The sequence below is a fragment of the Vulpes vulpes genome, chromosome 9, assembly GCF_048418805.1.
Source record: "Vulpes vulpes isolate BD-2025 chromosome 9, VulVul3, whole genome shotgun sequence".
NCBI classification, from domain to species: domain Eukaryota; kingdom Metazoa; phylum Chordata; class Mammalia; order Carnivora; family Canidae; genus Vulpes; species Vulpes vulpes.
The window spans coordinates 75,738,494-75,758,739 of NC_132788.1; the positions used below are offsets into that span (position 1 = coordinate 75,738,494).

General features: G+C 40.5%; 1 protein-coding gene across 4 annotated transcripts; it reads left to right on the forward strand.

Annotated features, from left to right (window-relative positions):
- Positions 1–598: 598 nt before the first annotated feature.
- Positions 599–16,857, forward strand: LMOD3 (leiomodin 3). Of its 4 annotated transcripts, XM_072720489.1 has the most exons (5): positions 609–742; positions 4,210–4,332; positions 4,779–5,101; positions 7,241–8,647; positions 16,462–16,857. In XM_072720489.1, exons 3-5 carry the CDS (start codon positions 4,808–4,810, stop codon positions 16,486–16,488), a joined length of 1,728 nt encoding a protein of 575 aa, XP_072576590.1. In that variant the 5' UTR covers positions 609–742; positions 4,210–4,332; positions 4,779–4,807; the 3' UTR covers positions 16,489–16,857. The 4 variants fall into 4 exon arrangements, with proteins under 4 accessions (XP_072576592.1, XP_072576590.1, XP_072576589.1 ...); XM_072720491.1 differs by lacking the exon at positions 4,210–4,332 and having other exon boundaries at positions 599–742; XM_072720488.1 differs by lacking the exon at positions 609–742 and having other exon boundaries at positions 4,113–4,332.
- Positions 16,858–20,246: the final 3,389 nt, after the last annotated feature.

Genomic DNA, 20,246 nt, shown 5'->3' on the forward strand with positions numbered 1-20,246 from the left:
TGAAATCCAGTCGTGCCCCAAGAATTAATAGCAGTAGTAGTAACTGCCAGCTGTCATATTAATAGCAATAGTAGTAGCAACAGTAGTAAACATTGTAGCAACACTAGTAGTAGAGGTGCTGGTGGTCATAGCAGTAAAGGTGATACTCAGTGTAGTAGCAGTATTAGTAGTAGGGCAGTAACATCTTCATGCCCTTCAGAAGTACAGAGAATGAATTCATCCTTGAAATTAAACCAAGATCAAATGAATTTAATTTCACAATTTTGAGTTGGCTTATAAAACAATTAAGATAAAATAGTAAATACCCTCATAATTCAAGCCACTCTGAGGTCTGGTAAAAGCAAGAGAGGCTGGGTATTTTGGCTGTAGAGAAGCACTTGCCTCCTGAGTTTAAGAGTCCATCCTGAGGCAATGCAACCATGGGTCAGGGAAATTTGAGGAGAGAGGCATTTATTTTGCACACACAGAATCTTCCGGCAATTTGCAGCCAGTGAGCACAATGTTGGTGATCCAGATGAAATTGCATAAGAGAATAGGGTGCCACAAACAAGACAGAACTGATTTATTTAGTAACATTTGGAAACCATTTATAGAAGTCGTGTTCATTTACAGCCAGTGCTTGGGGCTGAAGGAGGATGTGGCTTATCCATAGTTTTCCCCATCTTGAGAGAAAAATGGGGTGAAAAAATAAGTGGATCAAAGGAAGAAGTGCTTTCTTTTAGCATCAGGACTTTTCATAAAGGTATTAAGATTTCCGTATTTCTTTTACATGTATTCTGTGTGCTGTTTGCAAAGAATAAAACGGAACAGCCATTTATTTCTGTCTTGAACAATATTTGTTAGGCATCAGGCATTTTCTAGGCAGAAAAAAATTGATATAATTTATTTGTGAAAATATGATAACTGGTGTTAAATGTTTATCATGGAGTGTGTCCTTTAGGTTTTTGGAAAGTCCTAAAGTAGGCATAATTACCATCCCACTTTCGCAGATGAAGTAGCTCAAGTGCAGAGCTGACGTGCCTAGTGTAGGTGAGGAAAAAAGTATTTTCTTACTACCTTCTGGGTTCTCCAGCTAAGACCCTGTAAATTGAATTGATGGAAGACAGATTAACAAAAGAAAAGCATACAAATGTACTAAATAGAAGTTTTACCGGACACAGGAGGCTTCATATGGAAATGAATACCCCAAGAAACGTTAGACCTAAGTGATTTTATGCTAAGTTTTAACGAAGAATAGAAAATCATGGAAAAACATGTGACAGGACAAAAGGCAATGAGCTAAAGGTAGTAAAGTGGGGGAAATGTAGCAAGGCTTGTCAATATGTATTCCTCTTGGAGTCCTGTCTTCTGAGTTAAGGATTCTCCTTTACTCTGCCTAAAGGGGAGGGCACCTCTCCAGTAAGGGACTTGGGAGCTGCTTGAGCCCAGGAAGGGGGAGGTTGGAGAGTCCTTCCTGCACCTGCCTTTTTTGAAACACCTTCAGCTTAAAATAGTCCATATCCCAAGGTGCTGAATTTGGGGGTAGCATGTTGTAACCTTCATCAAATGCAGTTCCTTAAGCTATCTGACCCTGATCTGTAAAATGGGTGTCTTGCCATAGCTCTGTGAGCCCCATGCTTATTTACATACCAGAACCACCTGGAGAGTTTCAGAAGTTACGGACTCCTGAACCCAAACCCGAGATGTCTGACTCAGTAGCTTCTGGGTGGCCTCTGGGGCATCATCAATGCCCTCGGTCACCTCTGCCAGAGGATCTGACCCGTGGTGCCCCACGGGGCTATAAAGCCCAGCTGTCCTACAGCTAGCTGCTTCCTTTCCGTAGGGTGGTTGGATTCTGATGCAAGAAGCTGCTGAGGTGGCAGCTGCACAGCATCATTAAGAGAAAGCACAGCTAAATCATCTGTGTGTCAAACGAGGCTAATTACACCAGCAAAACCCTCTCTGTCAGCGTATGAGTAAAATGCACAGTGGAAGCAGCTGGGAGAGATGTACTCACTTCCTGGACTCATTCAGCAAGATGGAAGTTAGCTGAAAGAGCACCCCTTACAAACAGTTCCTAAATCTGCTTTTGATCATCAAAAACGTTTGGTCACCAGAAGAGAATTTAAATCTGAAAGCTTACCAGCCACAATTCAGATCGTTTTCTTGGGAGAGCTGTATAATAATATGCAAATGGTGGTTTTCTATTTTCCTTACACACAATCCCATCTAAAAGCCTCTTGCTTTCTGTAAAAGCAATGAGATTTTTTCAAGCTCTTTTGTTTATTGACATTAATATAATAGTTTCTCTCGCGGAAGTGGTTTATAAAATGTATTACTTGCCTTTGTTTTTCTTGAAATGTTTCTTTGGTTGTCCACGAAAGATGAGACTAGTAATATTTAACACTTATTGAGAGCTTGCTCTTTACCATGCATGGTCCTGCTTAATTTGTATATCCATATACCACCTCATGTAGTTCTCAATAATTGCATATGGTAACTATTATTCTCAGATCCCTTAAAAAAAGATTTTATATATCCATACATGAGAGACACAGAGAGAGGCAGAGACACAGGCAGTAGGAGAAGCAGGTTCCCTGTAGGGAGCCCGATGCGGGACTCGATCCCAGGACCCCGGGATCATGGCCTGAGTCAAAGGCAGACGCTCAACCACTGAACCATCCAGATGCCCTCTCAGATCCCTTTTATATGACGAGGTAATGCCCAGAGGTAATATATGTGCCCAGAGGCACATAGCCACCAAAAAAAATTCAGCTGGAATGTGAATCCGTCAGACTGATGCCAGATCTTTCTCTTTCCTATTTAGACCAGTATTCCCCAAAATATGAATTCTGGAAAGTTAATTGCCCAGGATATTAACAAATAATTCTAGGAGGAGCATGAATTAAATGAGGTTGGGGAATATTGGGCTCAACAAATTGGTTTTGTATGTGTGTGATTCTCAGTGTTTAAAAATTAGGCGCCATACAAATCTCTAAAAGGCAAAAGCAGAATTTCACATTCCCAAATCTCCTTGAATCCAAAACTCTTCTTGGTCAAGTCTCTTTAGACCATTGTCAAACTACGTCTATGAAATGATACTTTGCAAATGAGTTATCTGCAAAGAGGTCTACCTCCCTGCCCACTGAAGCCAAGTGCATCATCCCTTTTACAGGGACAGTAGGAAGACTTGATAGGCAAGAGGCCAACAGTGTGTTGCCACTGTGCACATGTTCTTTACTTTAAAAAAAATTTTTTTTAAAGATGTTGTTTATTCATGAGAGACACAGAGAGGCAGAGACATAGGCAGAGGGAAAAACAGGGTTCCTGCAGGGAGCCCCAGGCAGGACTCAATCACAGGACCTCGGGATCACTACCAGAGGTAAAGACAGGTGCTCAACCACTGAGCCACCCAGGAGTCCCAAAAGCCTTCCATTTCTTCATATTCTTGGACCTAGCAATTTCATTTCTTAGAATGCATTCACCTTTTCCTAAGGAAATAACCTTACATGTGTATAATTATTTAGCTACAGGGAATGTTTATTAACTCCGTGTGCTTGTGAGAATTGAAAATAGCCCAAATATTCAACAATTGGGGATTGGAAAATCATGATATATCCAAAAAGTCTTAACAGAGAGCTATTAAAAATAATGTAGTAGTAGAAAAAAATGCTATGGAAAAATCCTGATTTTGTAAGTCAAAACAACAACAACAACAAACAACAGATGACAAAAGATTATTTAGTTCATATGCCCAGAAGAGTGGATTGGAATGATAAATCGAACTGTTAATAGTGGTAGCTCATAGTGGTGACATAGGGTAAATTTTTATTTTCTTTATACTTCCCCGTGTCATCTTAACTTTTGTGCAATAAATGTATAGATAAGCATTGACTAAGCATTGAAATAAGCATTAAATGCTTGACTAAGCATTATATTCATAAAATCCCAAAGTTGGCAATTATGAAAGGGTATACAGTAACAAAGTTTGGGGTTGTTTTGCATTTCATTTACGATCCAGTTTAATTTATTCCAGCTTCATGGATACTTAGTAAGAAAAGCAAATTGTTTAAAATATGAAACTCCTCACTTATCGTGGCAATCCAAGTGCTGGTTGTCCCCATCTGTTAGATCACAGGATCTAGATGCAAATAAGGACATCATCTTGCAAAGGTTCAGCTTACGCAGGGAATGAGTAACATAGCCAGACCTCTGCTCTGCTGTGTGCAGGTTTGCTTTCAGAGTCACTCTGTAGTAAAGAGGGAAGCCCTGAGAGCTCGAGTTCCACCTTCAAGTAGAATTTTCACTTCAGTAGAACTCAAGTCGCTGGTGGGATCTTCCTTCCAAAATCTTGTAAGTTGCTTGGGTCATCTAAATAAAAAAAACTGGTCTCCCCTGTAGTGTTGGGGTTGATGTGTATGGGCTGCATGAATTGGGGCATGGCAGTATAGAGGAAGAGCACTAATTTTATTCCTGTAGAGATTCCCTAGACTTGTTACTCACTGGCGAACCTCAGCAGCTGCCCTGAAATGTCAGATGGATTTGCGCAGCTGACTCAAGTTGCCAAAATGAGAGCAGCACAGTGGCTCCATAAATTGACCCTATCCAGCCAAGCCCTACTTAATATAGACCCGGCATGAGCTTAGCTGCAGTCACCCCTAGCTGCGCGGCGTGCACCACTGGGATTCTCGGGGGGAAATCTCTTAAAGTAGGGTTAACCTGGAATGCTTGTTGGCTGGGGGAACTCCTTGAGAGCTTTTTGTTCTTTTGAGAGTCTTCGATTATTTCTTCTCTTCTAGTAACAGAGAAAAGCACAGAGGAAAAAACCATGTCAGAACATAGCAGGAATTCCGATCAAGAAGAACTCTTTGATGAGGAGATTGATGAAGATGAAATCTTGGCCAACTTGTCCCCCGAAGAGCTGAAAAAACTGCAGTCGGAAATGGAGGTCATGGCCCCTGACCCCAGGCTTCCCACGGGAATGATTCAGAAGGATCAGACCGACAAGCCACCCACGGGAAACTTTGACCATAAATCTCTTATGGATTATATGTATTGGCAAAAGGCATCCAGACGCATGCTGGAAGACGAACGTGTCCCTGTCACCTTTGTGCCATCCCAGGTAATCAGGGATTTGTGTACAACAGAGGAACGGCTGCCTGGGCCTGAGCGACAGGTGTGCATGTGGCAAGTGTCATCTCTCAAGACTTCATGTTTGGTCTTGTTTTGTTGCCACTGCTAGATTAAATCATAACGTTTAATCTTATTGCCAGATTGGAAATTCCTGAAACACTTACATGGTATAATTGGGAAGGAAAAGCAGTAATTTTTGTGTAAATGTCTTCTTTTTAAAAGAAAGGCTGTAGGGTTCACTGTGTAGGAAAGCCTGTATTCTACAGACATGGTACTTAATGAATTACTCGTAACCCATCAGCATTTGTCCTTAACTCCTTTTTTTTTGGCACACAGGCTACTTTAAGAAGCTGATGAAAGCTCTGTACCCCCTTCTTCTGTATATACATTCATATGCAGTATTTCACATACCATTGCAAGGGCATCACAGTCTTTCTGAAGTCCCACCAGCCAACCTGCAGTTAAACCAAGTTAAATAACCAAATTCCATATTAATGCAGTTTATTGGATATTGGTCATGAATTTAGGAATTGATAGCTATTAAATAGGAGTTATAAAGACAGTTCTTTCTTAAATATATTTTTCTATGAAAACTAGAATTGTAGTTGAATCTATGAACCTATTGTATATCACCATACTTTTACTAATGTTCCACTTAAAAATGACACAGCAAAAGGAAGGGAAAGACCCCGCAGGTAAAGCCACTTTTAGTTATACCTGTTGATACAGATAGATCTTGTCACATTGCTATCACATGGGCTGTAAGTAAGAAGACTTATATATATAAACCATGGTTTCGTGGTCAGAAGTGTTTAAACATTTACTAAACTTAAGAAAAGAAATTGCTAGCTTGGTCAGGTTAGAGTTTAAGGTAAAATCTGCCGATATTTGGAGTGACTGTATTATGCAATTGGAGTAAAATCAATTCTTTATGAATGCAAATTTCAGAAAAAGAAAATTGGGTACTTTGAGCACGTTTTCTTCCCTTGGTATAATTTAAACAGCTTGATGATTGGCTCCCCCTGCTGGGACCGATGAGAAATGCAGTGGTGAAGGCTTTAAGGTGGTAAGGATGTCTGTTACCAACAGTCACTTCCAAACTACAATATGTTGTGAGCAAGAAGATAAAGTTCTTGCTTGAAAATGCTACACCAGCTTTTGAAATGACACTTAGGAGTTACACGTGAGGTATATAGGAAAGCACACTAATTGATGGGTAAGAATCTAATAAAATGTTATTCATTACACACTGCCAATTTCCTTTCTAGACTAAGCAGTTGTTTTCAAGGATTTGTATAATCCTGCCCTCTTTTGTGGCTGGCTCTGCCCCCTAGATACTTTGTTTCAAAAGAAACTGGACTAGTGATCCTGTCCTTGGAGTAGCCGGGGGCAGTTGTCCTAGAGCTAAGGAGACAAAAAAAAAAAAAAAAAAAAAAATCCAAGTCTAGGTCTTTGGTCTATTTCAGAGTATCAAAGTGTTCTCATTTTTCCCACAATATGTTTATGTTTTCAGGGAAAGTTGACATACACATTATGTCAATGTGTTTGTACGTATCTATAGTATGGCTATAAAAGTTCATCTTTCTTTAGATTATATTTGCTTATAAAACTAATACGTGTATTTTATTTTTAAAAAACACTCAAACACTTTAGAATTATATAATGTAAAAACTGAAAATCCCCTAAATGTGTCTCCTCCCCAGTTGTTTTTTTTTTTGTGTTTTTGTTTTTGTTTTTGTTTTAAGATTTTGTTTTTAAAGTAATCTCTACACGCAATGTAGGGCTTGAACTCAACCCTGACATCAGGAGTCACATGCTTCACCAACTGAGCCATCTGGGTGCTGCTCTCTTCCCAGTTACCTTAATGGTTCCCCCTCGTTCTAAGAGAGAACTACTAATTTGGTAAACATTGCAACAGAATTTTTTTCCCTATACATTTATAAACTTTTATATGTTGTATATGTGTTTTTATACATGTGTATGCACACAAATGGAATACTAGACACACCATTCATGTGCTTGCTTTTCTCATTTCCTAACACATTTCTTTATTATTTCCAGTAGCTACTGCTCTGCCTCATATTTCTACATTGCCATGTGTTCTAACCCTCATAAACCTCTCTTTTAGGTGGACACTCCAGGGCAGCATGAAGAAGTAGGCAGAGGTAATAAAAATGTGTCCCAGTATTTAAAAGAAAAGCTTAACAATGAAATCACTGCAAATAAAAGGGAATCAAAAGGCAGCAACGATGTCCAAGAAACCGATGATGCTGATGGTGAAGAAGATGAAGTTGACGAGGATGATGAGGATGATGATGAGGAAGATGAGGATGACGAGGATGAAGATGAGGAAGAAGAGGCTGACAGTGAAGAGAGTGTTGAAAAGCCACAAAGAAGAGTGCAAGGTGAGGCAAGGGAGCAGATCAGAAATGGTGAGAGCAGCAGCCCACAAGTAGTGAAGAAAGCATTTGGAGAACAGAATGACAGACCAGAGGCCCAAGAAAAAAGTGAGAAAAAAATATCAAAATTAGATCCTAAGAAGTTAGCTCTCGATACCAGTTTTCTAAAGGTGAGCGCAAGGCCTTCGGGAAACCAAACAGATCTGGATGGGAGCTTGAGGCGCGTTAGACAGAATGACCCTGACATGAAGGAGCTCAACCTGAACAACATTGAAAACATCCCTAAGGAGATGTTGCTGGACTTTGTCAATGCGATGAAGAAAAACAAACACATCAAAACCTTCAGTTTAGCGAACGTGGGCGCCGACGAGAACGTTGCCTTTGCCTTGGCTAACATGTTGCGGGAAAATAGGAGCATTACCACTCTCAACATCGAGTCCAATTTCATCACAGGTAAAGGAATTGTGGCCATCATGAGGTGTCTCCAGTTCAACGAGACACTCACCGAGCTTCGGTTTCACAATCAAAGACACATGCTGGGCCATCACGCTGAAATGGAAATATCCAGGCTGTTGAAGGCAAACACCACTCTCCTGAAGATGGGCTACCATTTTGAGCTCCCAGGTCCCAGGATGGTGGTAACCAATCTGCTCACCAGGAATCAGGATAAGCAAAGGCAGAAAAGGCAAGAGGAACAAAAGCAGCAACAACTCAAAGAGCAGAGGAAGCTGATAGCCATGTTGGAGAATGGGTTGGGGCTGCCACCGGGAATGTGGGAGAGGTTGGGAGGACCCATGCCTGATTCCAGGATGCAGGAGTTCCTCCAGCCTCCTCCTCAGCCTCCCAACCCCCAAGTGGCCCCCTTCAGTCGACAGAATGAAATGATGAAGAAGCCATCCCAGCCTCCGAAGTACAGGACGGACCCTGACTCCTTCCGAGTGGTGAAGCTGAAGAGGATCCAGCGCAAATCCCGGATGCCGGAGGCCAGAGAACCACCTGAGAAAACCAACCTCAAGGATGTCATCAGAACGCTCAAACCAGTGCCGAGAAATAGGCCACCCCCATTGGTGGAAATCACTCCCAGAGATCAGCTCTTGAATGACATTCGTCACAGCAACGTTGCCTATCTTAAACCCGTAAGTAGAGGGAAGGAGAAATGGTGAACAAGCTCAGGTCGGTGTGTCCCACCTCTAGCCTCTGCTTGTTTTAACACAAGGAAATTCTCAGTAATGGTGACCAACTGGAGGAAGGCCATCAGTATTACCAGGGGACGTAAATTACTAGTTATCCCCAAAGACATACATACATACATCTAGACAACTTTGAAACAATAATACTAACAGCTAATGTTTATTAAGCACTTACCATAGGCCAGTTGCATGATATGAATTAACTCATCATCTTAACAACCCTATGAGGTAGGTATTATTATTCTCCCCATTGTATAAAAGAGAAACTGAAGTTTAGAGAAACTCGATAACATGTATAGGAGATAGAGCTAGAAAGTGGTAGAGTTGACACTGAACTTCGGCTCCAAGTCCAGGGTCAAGCTTTTATTCACCTCAGTCGCAGAACTGACCAGAGATCTCTAGGAACCTGCTGCAGAAATAAGCAAGAACAAAGCCTAGGTTAGTTGGTTCTTTTTTAATAGATGAAGAAAGACTGCCTGCAATTGCATTTACCTTTACTTTTTAGGCGGCCAGACAAATGGTGAACTTCAGGTTAGCATCTCCATGAATTAATGGAGTTTTGACTATTTTTTTTTAAGATTATTTGTCCATTTGAGAGAGAGATAGAACACAAGCAGGGAGAGAGGCAGAGGCAAGGGGAGAGGGAGAAGCAGACTCCCTGCTGAGCTGGGAGCCTACTGTGGGACTTGATCCCAGAACCTGGAGACTATGACCTGGGCTGAAGGCAGACACTTAACCATCTGAGCAACGTAGGTGTCCCAGAGTTTTGGCTGTTATTTCAGTTTTTAATATTTACAGTCATTCCCAATTAACTGCTGCTAATACATAAAAATATCTTATTCCTTGCAGGATAAGTTGAAGAAATCATTTATTTGTCATTACTATGATAGTATTTATGGTATCTGAAAGGTGTATGTCCAAAGGTCACAGGGAGTTGAAAATTAACTGTATTATTTTAAAATCTAGTGTATAATTCAGCTGAAATAGTCCATGTATTATTTCATCGTAGAGAGTCACAAGTTTTTCAAGATGTGTTATACAGATGTATGTCCCTTACTCCCATCTCCTAGGAATGCAGAATTGACAACATTCCATTCTTCTAAATCAAAGATGACTTTCTACTGTGTCATAGAGGGATTCTGATGCTTCCCAGGGTAGAAGCCAGGGTGAGAACAGTAAAGGTCCTCTGAGGTCGGGCAAGAGTTCTTTGCCTGCCCTTGGGTACTACATCAAGACTTTCTGCACCTGCTCTTCTCCAGGCAGCCAGACCCTGTAGGGGAGTGGATTGGCGTGTTGATTTGAGAGAAACTAGCCCTGTCACCGTGTAACCAGTCATTTGTAAAGCATATCCAAGCTGCCTGGCAGGCTGTACCATCAGAAGATAACAGTCTGAAAAGAGTGAAGAAAAGCCTTTTTCTTTTTTCTTTTTATTTATTTTTTAGAGAGAGAGAAAGAGAGAGAGAGAGAGAGAGAGAACAGGGGGAGGAGGGGCAGAGGAAGAAGGAGAGATTGAGAATCTTTAACAGGTTCCATGTTCAACATGAAGCCCAACACTGGGCTCTCTCTTACAACCCTGAGATCCTGACTTGAGTTGAGATCAAGAGTCAGCCTCTTAACCTACTGAGCGACCCAGGTGCCCCAAGAGAAGTCTTTTTAAATTCTACGTTAGAGGTGGCCTGTGGATTCAGAATAGAAGAGAGAATGAAGTTCAGATGTCAATCTGACCCCTGCCTTCCAAGGGAGTGTTCTACTGAGCAAGCCTGCTTACCCTGGAGTCTGTTTCATTCTACCCATTCATTTATTCATTAATGCAACACATATTTATGTAGTGCGCCTGCGTGTCAGGTCCTTTCAGAGGTCAGACAGACAGCAATGAATAAGACAGGCACAGTCTTGACCTCATGGAACTTACAGTCTTGGTTTAATAGTTTCCAGTCAGGACACTGTCTTTTAGTCAACTGAGAATACTTCACCTTTGAGTCCAGATTCTAGAACAAAAGACATTAAAGTAAATTTGTGAGGATAACTACAAAAACGCAATCCCTGGCTAACTACTACATTTTCTATTTTCAATCAGTTCTAAACCGCTATCAGTTTTAAGCTGTGTTTTGTTTGTGTTTAATGTCCATTAAGAAAGAAACACGCTTCAGAGTAAACTCTGACATGATTTTTGAATGATGGTCTTGCACATCAGCCTCTACTTTGAAATGTTTTTCATCTGTTCCAAAGGATTGGCTATTTCTCCTGCTTTAACTGCCTGGCTTGGCCTGTAAGAGGCATCTCTTTGCATGTACTTAAGATACAGAATGTCACACAACTTCATCCACGTAGTCCTGTAAGATGCTCTACAAAAGGTGAAAATTCATCATCTCACTGACAAAAATTCACTCCACTAATGTCCCTCTGCTTCTCACTGATCAAATTTTGTGCCTTGCTACATACAACAATAAATTTTTGCTTCCATGCTGAATCATAGTGTGATCTTTTTAAAATAGTCTTTTTGAAATCATTTTAAACTCACAGAGAAAAATAAATAAATAAATAAATAAACTCACAGAGGTTCAAAAATAGTACAAAGAATTGTTATATACCAATCACATTGTGTCAAATTTGTCATTCTTGAAAAAGCTACTTTAAATGGCAATACATCCGATCCACGTGTGTAGTTAATGGTAGCACAGATATTGTAGAAGGCCATGGTGTGCTCGTGTTTAAATCTGTAGTCAACTACTGTAAAACACCATGGATTGTAAGATGTTTTCTGATTTGGGGGCCTTGGAAATGTCACAAAATGTGCCTCTTAGGCTGAGTGAAATATTGAAAATGCCATTGGTGGTGATATCGCAAAATCTCAGCAGAAAGGGATATTTTTAGCCAGTCAAATGACATATTACAGCATTCACTTTGGAAAAGTGAAACTAAAGGTTTTTAGGGTTTTTAACTCCCTCCTTCATTGGTGGACAAAGATGCCCTCTAAACTCCTGGGTTTTCAAGTAAGATGTTAAACTTAAAGCATAATTTTGAAATGTTGTGATTTTCTTTTAAACTGATGCTCCTAACTGGAGTCTTGAATGTCCAGAATATACCTACACATTATTTAGTCTTAGCTAGTCTTGTTTTCCTTTTTAAGTTTTCTATTTTCCTCTTACGGACTTGGAAATAGTATTTTTGCATTTCCTAGAGCATATCTTATCCAGTAGTCCATTTATATTTTTTAATTGTATTTTTTCATTTCAATACCTATTCTCACCCCATGCCATGCTTCTGGCCTGAGATCCTTGAAATGAAGTTGATAGCAAAGACTAAAGGAAAAATCTGTACACTTGCTTGGCTTAAATGCTACCTCCTCTATGAAGCTGCCCATTTAATCAGTTTAAGAGAGATGTATTCTGTGGGCCAGGTATGGAGAACTGGCAGGCTATCAGCCAAATCTGCAGGCCTGTAGTGTTTGGCTGGAATATTGTACAAAATTTAAAATATCACATCATAACATATCTGGCACCACTTGAAACATCAGATCTGGCCACGTTGGGCTTGCATTTGCATGGCACTAATAAGCTGAATCTGGCATTGGCTTCTCCCTTGAGATAGGTAATGGACTCTCCAGTTTCTCCCAGTCTTCACCATGCCCTACTGCCTCATACCTGGCCTGTATCACTCATTTGCACTACTTATTTGGCTCCTGTAGAATTCTTAGGGTTTTTTTTTTTAAGATTTTATTTATTTATTCATGATACACACACACACACACACACACACACACAGAGGCATAGACACAGGCAGAGGGAAAAGCAGGCTCCATGCAGGGAGCCCGACGTGGGACTTGATCCCAGGTCTCCAGGATCACACCCTGAGCCAAAGGGGGCACTAAACCACTGAGCCACCCAGGCTGCCCAGAATTCTTAGTTTTGTTCCTATTTTTAGCTCTGCTTTTAAACTGTCTTGCCTAACAAAGTGAATTAATTAAATAATCACAAATTCATTCCCCTCTAAGTTAATAACTGAGTCAGTATGAGACCAGCCCAAAACAAAGACGTTAGGCCTATACAAGCTTCTCTCTCCCTGGCAAATGTGTGATTTCCTTTCATCTTGAAAAAATTTGGTGGACCAGTCACTGCCTAACATCCCAGATGGGGCTTTGTACTTCTCCATGATTTCATTCACCCAGGTGAAATGCATTTATATCACACACAAGCTTCAGTGCCAATTAAAAAAGGTATTTTAACATTCACTCAATTTCACTTTGGGCTCACCTGTGTATATTTGGGATTGCTTCCACCCAGCTGCCTAAAAACACAGCTAAATTTCTCTTTTGGAAAGACTTCTGTTTAATCATATCAAAAGCAGCCTTAGCCAAAAGACTCCATGACATATTGGGAGTTATAATTATGAAATGGGACATTATAGACTCTCGAGTCTTCATCTCTATCTCTGGCCATTTCTTCTTTGCCTCATTGACAATATCTCCTTCCTTAGGATTTCTGGATTCTATCCTTTTGCAATTTCCCCCTCTTTCCCATTTTATCTACTCCTTCTTTTCAATTGTCACATAATCTAGGACACTCCCCAGATGTCTCTCTCCCCTTCGATCACTGAAGTTTTGTTTGCACCTTCATTCAATGTGTCCCCCAGCCAACCTCTTGAGTTTACATCTACTCCTATTTCTGGTTACCTATTTTGGTGCTGTCTCTCCTCTCTCATGAATTGTCTTCAACAACTTTCTCCTGCTCTTTTTTTTTTTTTTTTTTTTTTTTGCTCCTTATAAAGGAAGTCTCCATGAGAAAGAGCTATGTAACATTTCAAACTCCTCTTGAAACAACATGTGTTGACCAGAATTACATAGTGTAGGGACTGTCTTTTCCTAATACTTAGAGGGAAAAAGGGCTTATAGTGTACAACTTTTCTGAAGTGTGTGATTATGATTCTTAACTTTTAGCACGCATCAAAATCACCTGGAAGGCTAAGTCCAGATTCCTGAGCCCATCTCTAGAGTTCCTGATTCAATAGGTTTTGGATGGTGTCTGAGAATTTGCATTTCTCTCAAGTTCCTTGGTGATGCTGGTGCTGCATATTTGGACACCACAGACAACCACAACTCTGCGACACCTACGACAAACCACATCCCCTCATATTTCCCCCAAAGGACCTTCTTTTCTTACCTCAATACCCTTTGCTCAAATGACCTTTAATTCTATCTGTTGAAATCTACCCATACAGGCTTGGCTCAAATAGGACTTCTTCCAGCAAAAGAAACCAAACAAATCATCAATAGTGAATACATTCCCTTTATATTTCCATAAACTTTCATCTATACCTCTCTTATAGCATCTCCCACATTCTGCCTTAGGCTGAGCACCCATATGGGTACAGTGTAGGTCTCCTAGTAGATTCTGAATTCCTCAAAGTAGACCTTCCTCATCTCTTCCTGGACACCCAAGGTTTTGACTGAGAGCAGGAATTCAACTTAATATGCCAAATTAAATAACCCCTGCTGAGATGGATCCTCTCTTCCTGCCCCCATCTCTGTGAGTGTATATGTGTATGTGCCCTATGTAATGCTATCCACAAATACTTTTTTGAAAAAAAAAGATTTACTTATTCATAAGAGACACAAACAGAGAGGCAGAGACATAGGCAGAGAGAGAAGCAGACTCCATCCAGGGAGCCCAATTCAGGACTCAATCCCGGGACCCCAGGATCACAACCTGAGCTGCAGGTAGATGCTCAACCACTGAGCCACCCAGGTGCCCCCACACATACTTTACTTAAACTAATTTTAACCAACAAGTGAGGGGGAAAGCGGCCCCCTAACAATACTACAAGCTGATTCTCATGTGTTTGTCAGTTTTACATATTTATAACATTGAAACTGGCTATCTTTTCCTTTATGGTTTCTGTCTTTTGTGTTCTGCTTGAAGATGGCTTCTTAAGATTACTAAGGTATTTGCCCATATTTTATTGCTATTTTTATAGTTTCTGGTTTTTTATAAAATATTCCATATTACAGATGAATTAAAGGGTTAAGTTTTAGGGATCCCTGGGTGGCGCAGCGGTTTAGCGCCTGCCTTTGGCCCAGGGCGCGGTCCTGGAGACCCGGGATCGAGTCCCACGTCAGGCTCCCAGTGCATGGAGCCTGCTTCTCCCTCTGCCTGTGTCTCTGCCTCTCTTTCTCTCTCTCTCTGTGCCACTATCATAAAAAAAAGGGGTTAAGTTTTAGAAGTAAGTAGGGAGCAAGAAGCCCAGTTTGTTACTTCTTTTCAAAACAGCTGACCAATGATAGCTAACTCAGTCTTTTTCACAGTGATCTGAATTGCCAGCTTGGTCATATTTTAAATGTGTCAATATGTATCTGGGTTTACTATGTTGGGTCTGTGACACATTTTGTTTTTTAAAATATTTTTATTCATTTGGAACCCTCACATGCATATAAACATATATCCAGAAGAGCATTACATGAAATACTTTTTTTCCCCATTCAACAATAACAAGGATACATAGTTTTAATTATTTGTTGCAGCATTGTAATTATTTTAAATACCTGGCATTGTATTTTTGGCTCACTAGTGTTCCTCACTGTTGGGTGTTCTCCAAGGTTGAGCCCTACGAAGGTGCAGTCACAACCCTCCCATCCTGAAGAAGTCTGGCACTAGGAGGGAGAGGGCCAGAAGCACAGGGAGAAGACCTTGGTCTGAAGGCTGGGCAGGCAGCAGCAACATATCAGAAGCCTCCCTGTTGGGCAGGATATTGGGAAATCTTTCCAGACAAAGATAACTGGCTGCAGGAGGGGCTGTAGCAGATGGCCAAAATGGCTCATCACATTGGCTGGTGGATTTGGGGAACAGTAGGAGAAAGATTCTTAGTCATTATTATACAAACTCTGAGCGTCCTCTGCACTTCTTCAGTGTCCTACGGAAAGTTCCTGCCTGATGGATAAGTCCCTCCTAGATGTAACACCACTTGAAACTGTTTAAGAACTTACCTTATCTTTAAGTTGTTCCTATGAAACAAAGCTGAGTTGATTGGCAGTCAGGCTTAAGCTACTCTTTTATAATTTTTTTTGTGCCCTTGGGGCTTCTCCAAATAATATTTTGTTTTTAAAATTTCATTGAGCTTCAAATTAGGAATGTGCTTCAAAAAGGAAAGACCAGTTTATAAAAGAAAATACAATTTATATTCTTGTGGTGGTATTTTTTTGTGGGTAAGGCTTGGGTATGGAAGTCAGGCAGATCTGGGTTCAAATCCTGATCTGGCATTGATTAGGTGTGGGGGAAATAGATTCTCCTCTGTGAACCTGTCCCCTCTTTATAAGGTCATTGTAGGATAAAATGAGAAAATGTTTTGAAAGCATTGATGTTGCTTACTAACTTGTTTTATATCACTTAACCCTTAAAATAGCCTTGTCCATTAGATACACAGTTACTGTCATTTTACAGTTGAGAAAATTGATGCCCGGCACCACACAGCTAGAAATACCAGCACTAGGACTTGAACCGGGCAGACTCCAGCATCTGCTCTTTTGTTTTTACAATGTGCTTCATCATGTGCTTGAAGCCCTTAGATCAGTCCCTGGCATCACTAAATGCCCAAGGAATGGTGGATGTGATTGTTGTTGTTGTTTTACTATGCTTTGGGAGGCTCTCTGACCCAAATTTCTCATCCATTTTGCAACTTTTGAGGCATGTAAGTTTTGTCAGTTTTGCTGCCAAATTCTTGAATTTCCAGTATTAATTTTTTTTCCCTTTAACAACTTCATTTCACAGGTGCAACTGCCAAAAGAACTGGCATAAATGGCAACAGAATAATCTAGAAGAACAAGGAATTGAGATAATGACTCGGGTCAGAGCTTGGACAGTTTCAGCAACATACTTCCGGAGCCAGGTGGTGGAACCAAGAACAAGGCTGGCATCTGATAGAAGTATTTTGTCAAGGCAGAGGCAAAAAAAAAAAAAGGGGGGGGTGGAGCTGACAAGGAATGGGGAAGGAGAGAAAAAGAATTACTATTCTGGGACATTTTCTACTTCCAATCAGTTTGAGTAATTACAACATTTAGTCATGCTTCCAGCAGCAGAAGTTTAAAAATATTTTTTTCATAAACATTTGTTTTACTATTGCTTTCTTCTGGTCGATAATAATAAATACTATAGAAGTGTTAAGTATTTCTCCCTCCGTCTCCAGCTGTAATTCATGGCACAGTATCAGAAACAAATCGTTGTTCCTCTCTATGGAAATGTGAGGGGTGAAGTGAGCTCCAGGTCCCATGGATACTCCGGAATGGAAGAACTGTTCACTGGCTCTTCTCTGGAGAGTCAGTTGGGATTTGTAGTTTCTTGACCCTAATAGCTTGCTTTCCTGGCAGTCCCCCGGTGTCGTGCTTTGGGAAAGGGTATGTATGAAGCAGAGTCAGAAGGCATAGGACTCGGAGAAAACAGTATTTCCAGGGGGAAAAAATAGGATGAACAAATCCATACACACACACACACACACACACACACACACACACACACATGCGCATATACGTCCCAGTTTCCATATAGAGAGGAACAAAATTTTTTTGTATAAATAAGATAGTCAATGACAAGTTTCTGGTTTTAGCTAACTAAGTTTAGTTTGTGACTCTAATTTTGATCTTGTTAGTCTCCTCAAAAATCTTCTTCTTTTTTTTTTTAAAAAAAGATTTATTTATTTATTCATGATAGACATAGAGAGAGAGAGAGAGGCAGAGACACAGGCAGAGGGAGAAGCAGGCTCCATGCCGGGAGCCCGATGTGGGACTCGATCCCGGGACTCCAGGATCTTGCCCTGGGCCAAAGGCAGACACTAAACCGCTGAGCCACCCAGGGATTCCCTCTTCAAAAATCTTCTAATGGCAACTTACTATAGGATTAAACTTAAATTTCTTATCGTATTATTCAAGGCCTTCCATTGTCCCTTCCCAACTTAGTAATGCAGTCTGATTGGCCACAGATTCTTTATACTCTTCTTGATAAGACATCCTCATCCATACCCTGTGCCTTGCTCTGGTTGGCTCTTCTATAGAATACCTTACAAAACACTACCCTCCTACTCTCTGTTACCAAAGTCCTGTTCTATCTTTAAAGCCAGGGTTAGGTCCCAATCCTCCATAAAAATCAAATCATCCAGACAACTCCAATCCTAGTGGTCTTTCCTCTTTCCAAGTTCCTAGAGTCCTTAATTATTGATTGTAGTCACTAGATGCATAGAATCTGAAATTTTGCATAGACATGGCATGAACATCAGAAATCAGGAAATCACACATTGGTGCCTTTTCTGTCTTCTTTACCTGAGTGAATAGTTGGCACCTGCTTTCTTTCTCCTTTTCCATAATCATAGGTGGTAACAAGCAAAACAGGAATAGACTAAATGGGGGGAAAGTTTAAAAATACATTATTTAGAAGGACAAGTTATGGGAAAGAAATATGGTGTTTCCATTTTTTAAGGATAATTTAGTGCATATTAAAGTATCCAAATTGGAATGGCTATAGTTTTAATCAGGTAACTGATTTTGCAATAGCCAGTGGCTGAGAAGTTTTTTTCTCCTATGTTATTGTTTCTGTAAAAGATTCTTGCATGCCAAGCAGGATAGTTAAGAAAGAGCTGTTGTAAATAAAATTTTTAAGTGTCTAGCATATTCTACATCAAGAGGCTAACCACTAATGGGACAAAGTGCTCTAAACATGTTTAAAGGCTTATATACTAGTAGTTGAAGTTCTTCAAAGCTCTTATACATTTGTTTGTATAATCACAGTATTAATAAAGTCAGGAATTTCAAAAAGTGCTGATAGTCCTAAAAGAGGGCTTTAATCTGAGACGTGCAAAGAGAAAAGATGATCCAAATGCATAGCTTACTGCTTTAGTACACAGATTTTGTGAAGAGACTGGTGAAGCAGCTTACTATTGCTTTTTCCATCTACCCACTCCCACCCTAAAAATCTTAGTTGAAGATTTTGGCTTTTTTTTTTTTAAGATTTATTCATTCATTCATTCATTCATTCATTCATTCATTCATGAGAGACACACACAGAGAGAGGCAGAGACACAGGCAGAGGGAGAAGCAGGCTCCCTGGAGATCCCTGGAGATCCTGGATCTCCAGGATCATGCCTCGGGCCAAAGGCAGGTGCCAAACTGCTGAGCCACCCAGGGATCCCAAAGATTTTGTTTTTTATTTTTTATTTTTTACACAATTTTATTTTTAAGTAATCTCTACACCCAAAATGGGGCTCAAACTCACAACCTTGAGATCAAGAGTCACATATTCTACTGACCGAGCCAACCAGGCACCCCTTAATTTGTTTTTTTTTTTATTTTTAAAAGATTTTATTTATTTATTCATGAGAGACACAGAGAGAAAAAGGCAGAGAGAGAAGCAGGCTCCACGCAGGGAGCCTGATGTGGGACCCATCCTGGGACTCCAGGATCACGCCCTGGGCCAAAGGCAGGCGCCAAACTGCTGAGCCACCCAGGGATCCCTAATTTGTTTTAAAATGCAGTAATTTACAACACTTACATGCTACATTTTTATATTATTATCCTCCCAGAATTGACCACCAACCATTAGTAATTATGATGAGTATATTTTTTTATTTAAGTTGTCACTTTTTCCAAATAGATTGCACTCAGAATACAGAATTCATGTAGAAAAATAGAAGGGGGGGTGGCGCCTGGGTGGCTCAGCGGTTGAGCATCTGCCTTCTGCTCAGGGCATGATCCCGGGGTCCTGGGATGGAGTCCCACATTAGGCTCCCCACAGGGAGCCTGCTTCTCCCTCTGCCTATGTCTCTACCTCTCTCTCTGTGTCTCTCATGAATAAATAAAACCTTAAGAAAAAAAAAAAGAAAAATAGAAGGGGCTCAATTATGTCAGATTTAAAAAAGGGTCCCATTGGAATTCAATTTTATTCTGGCTGGAAATTAATAAAATATTAGAGTTTTATTAAACAGTATTGTAGTCCTCCCCCCATCCAGTTGGCATATGTTCAAGGACCCCAGTGGATGCCTGAAACCACATAGTACTGAACCCCCATACATAGTTTTTTTCCTGTACATGCCTACAACAAAGATTAATTTATAAATTTGGCACAGAGATTAACAACAAAAACTAGTATGTTAGAACAATAATAATATGCTGTGATAAAAGTTATGTGAATGTGGCCTCTCAAAATTATCTTATTGCATGTATTCCCCCTTCTTCTGTGATGATGTGAAATGAGAAAATGCCTCCTATAGAGATGAAGTGAGGGGAATGAGGTAGACATTGTGACATAGTATTGTCTACTGTTGATCTCCTGACAATGTGTCAGAAGGAGGATCATCTGCTTCTGGACCAAGGCTGACTGCAGGTAACCGAAACCATGGAAAGCAAAAGCACTGATGGGGGATGGGGGGGAGGCAGAGACTACTGTATTTGAAACACAAGCTGAGTGGCTTTTGCCGTTTAGCATGTCCTCATGCCCTTATCATTTACAGAGCTGTCACCAAGTATCCCAGATATTTAGCAACAGATATGCATTAAACAAAGCCTCACAAA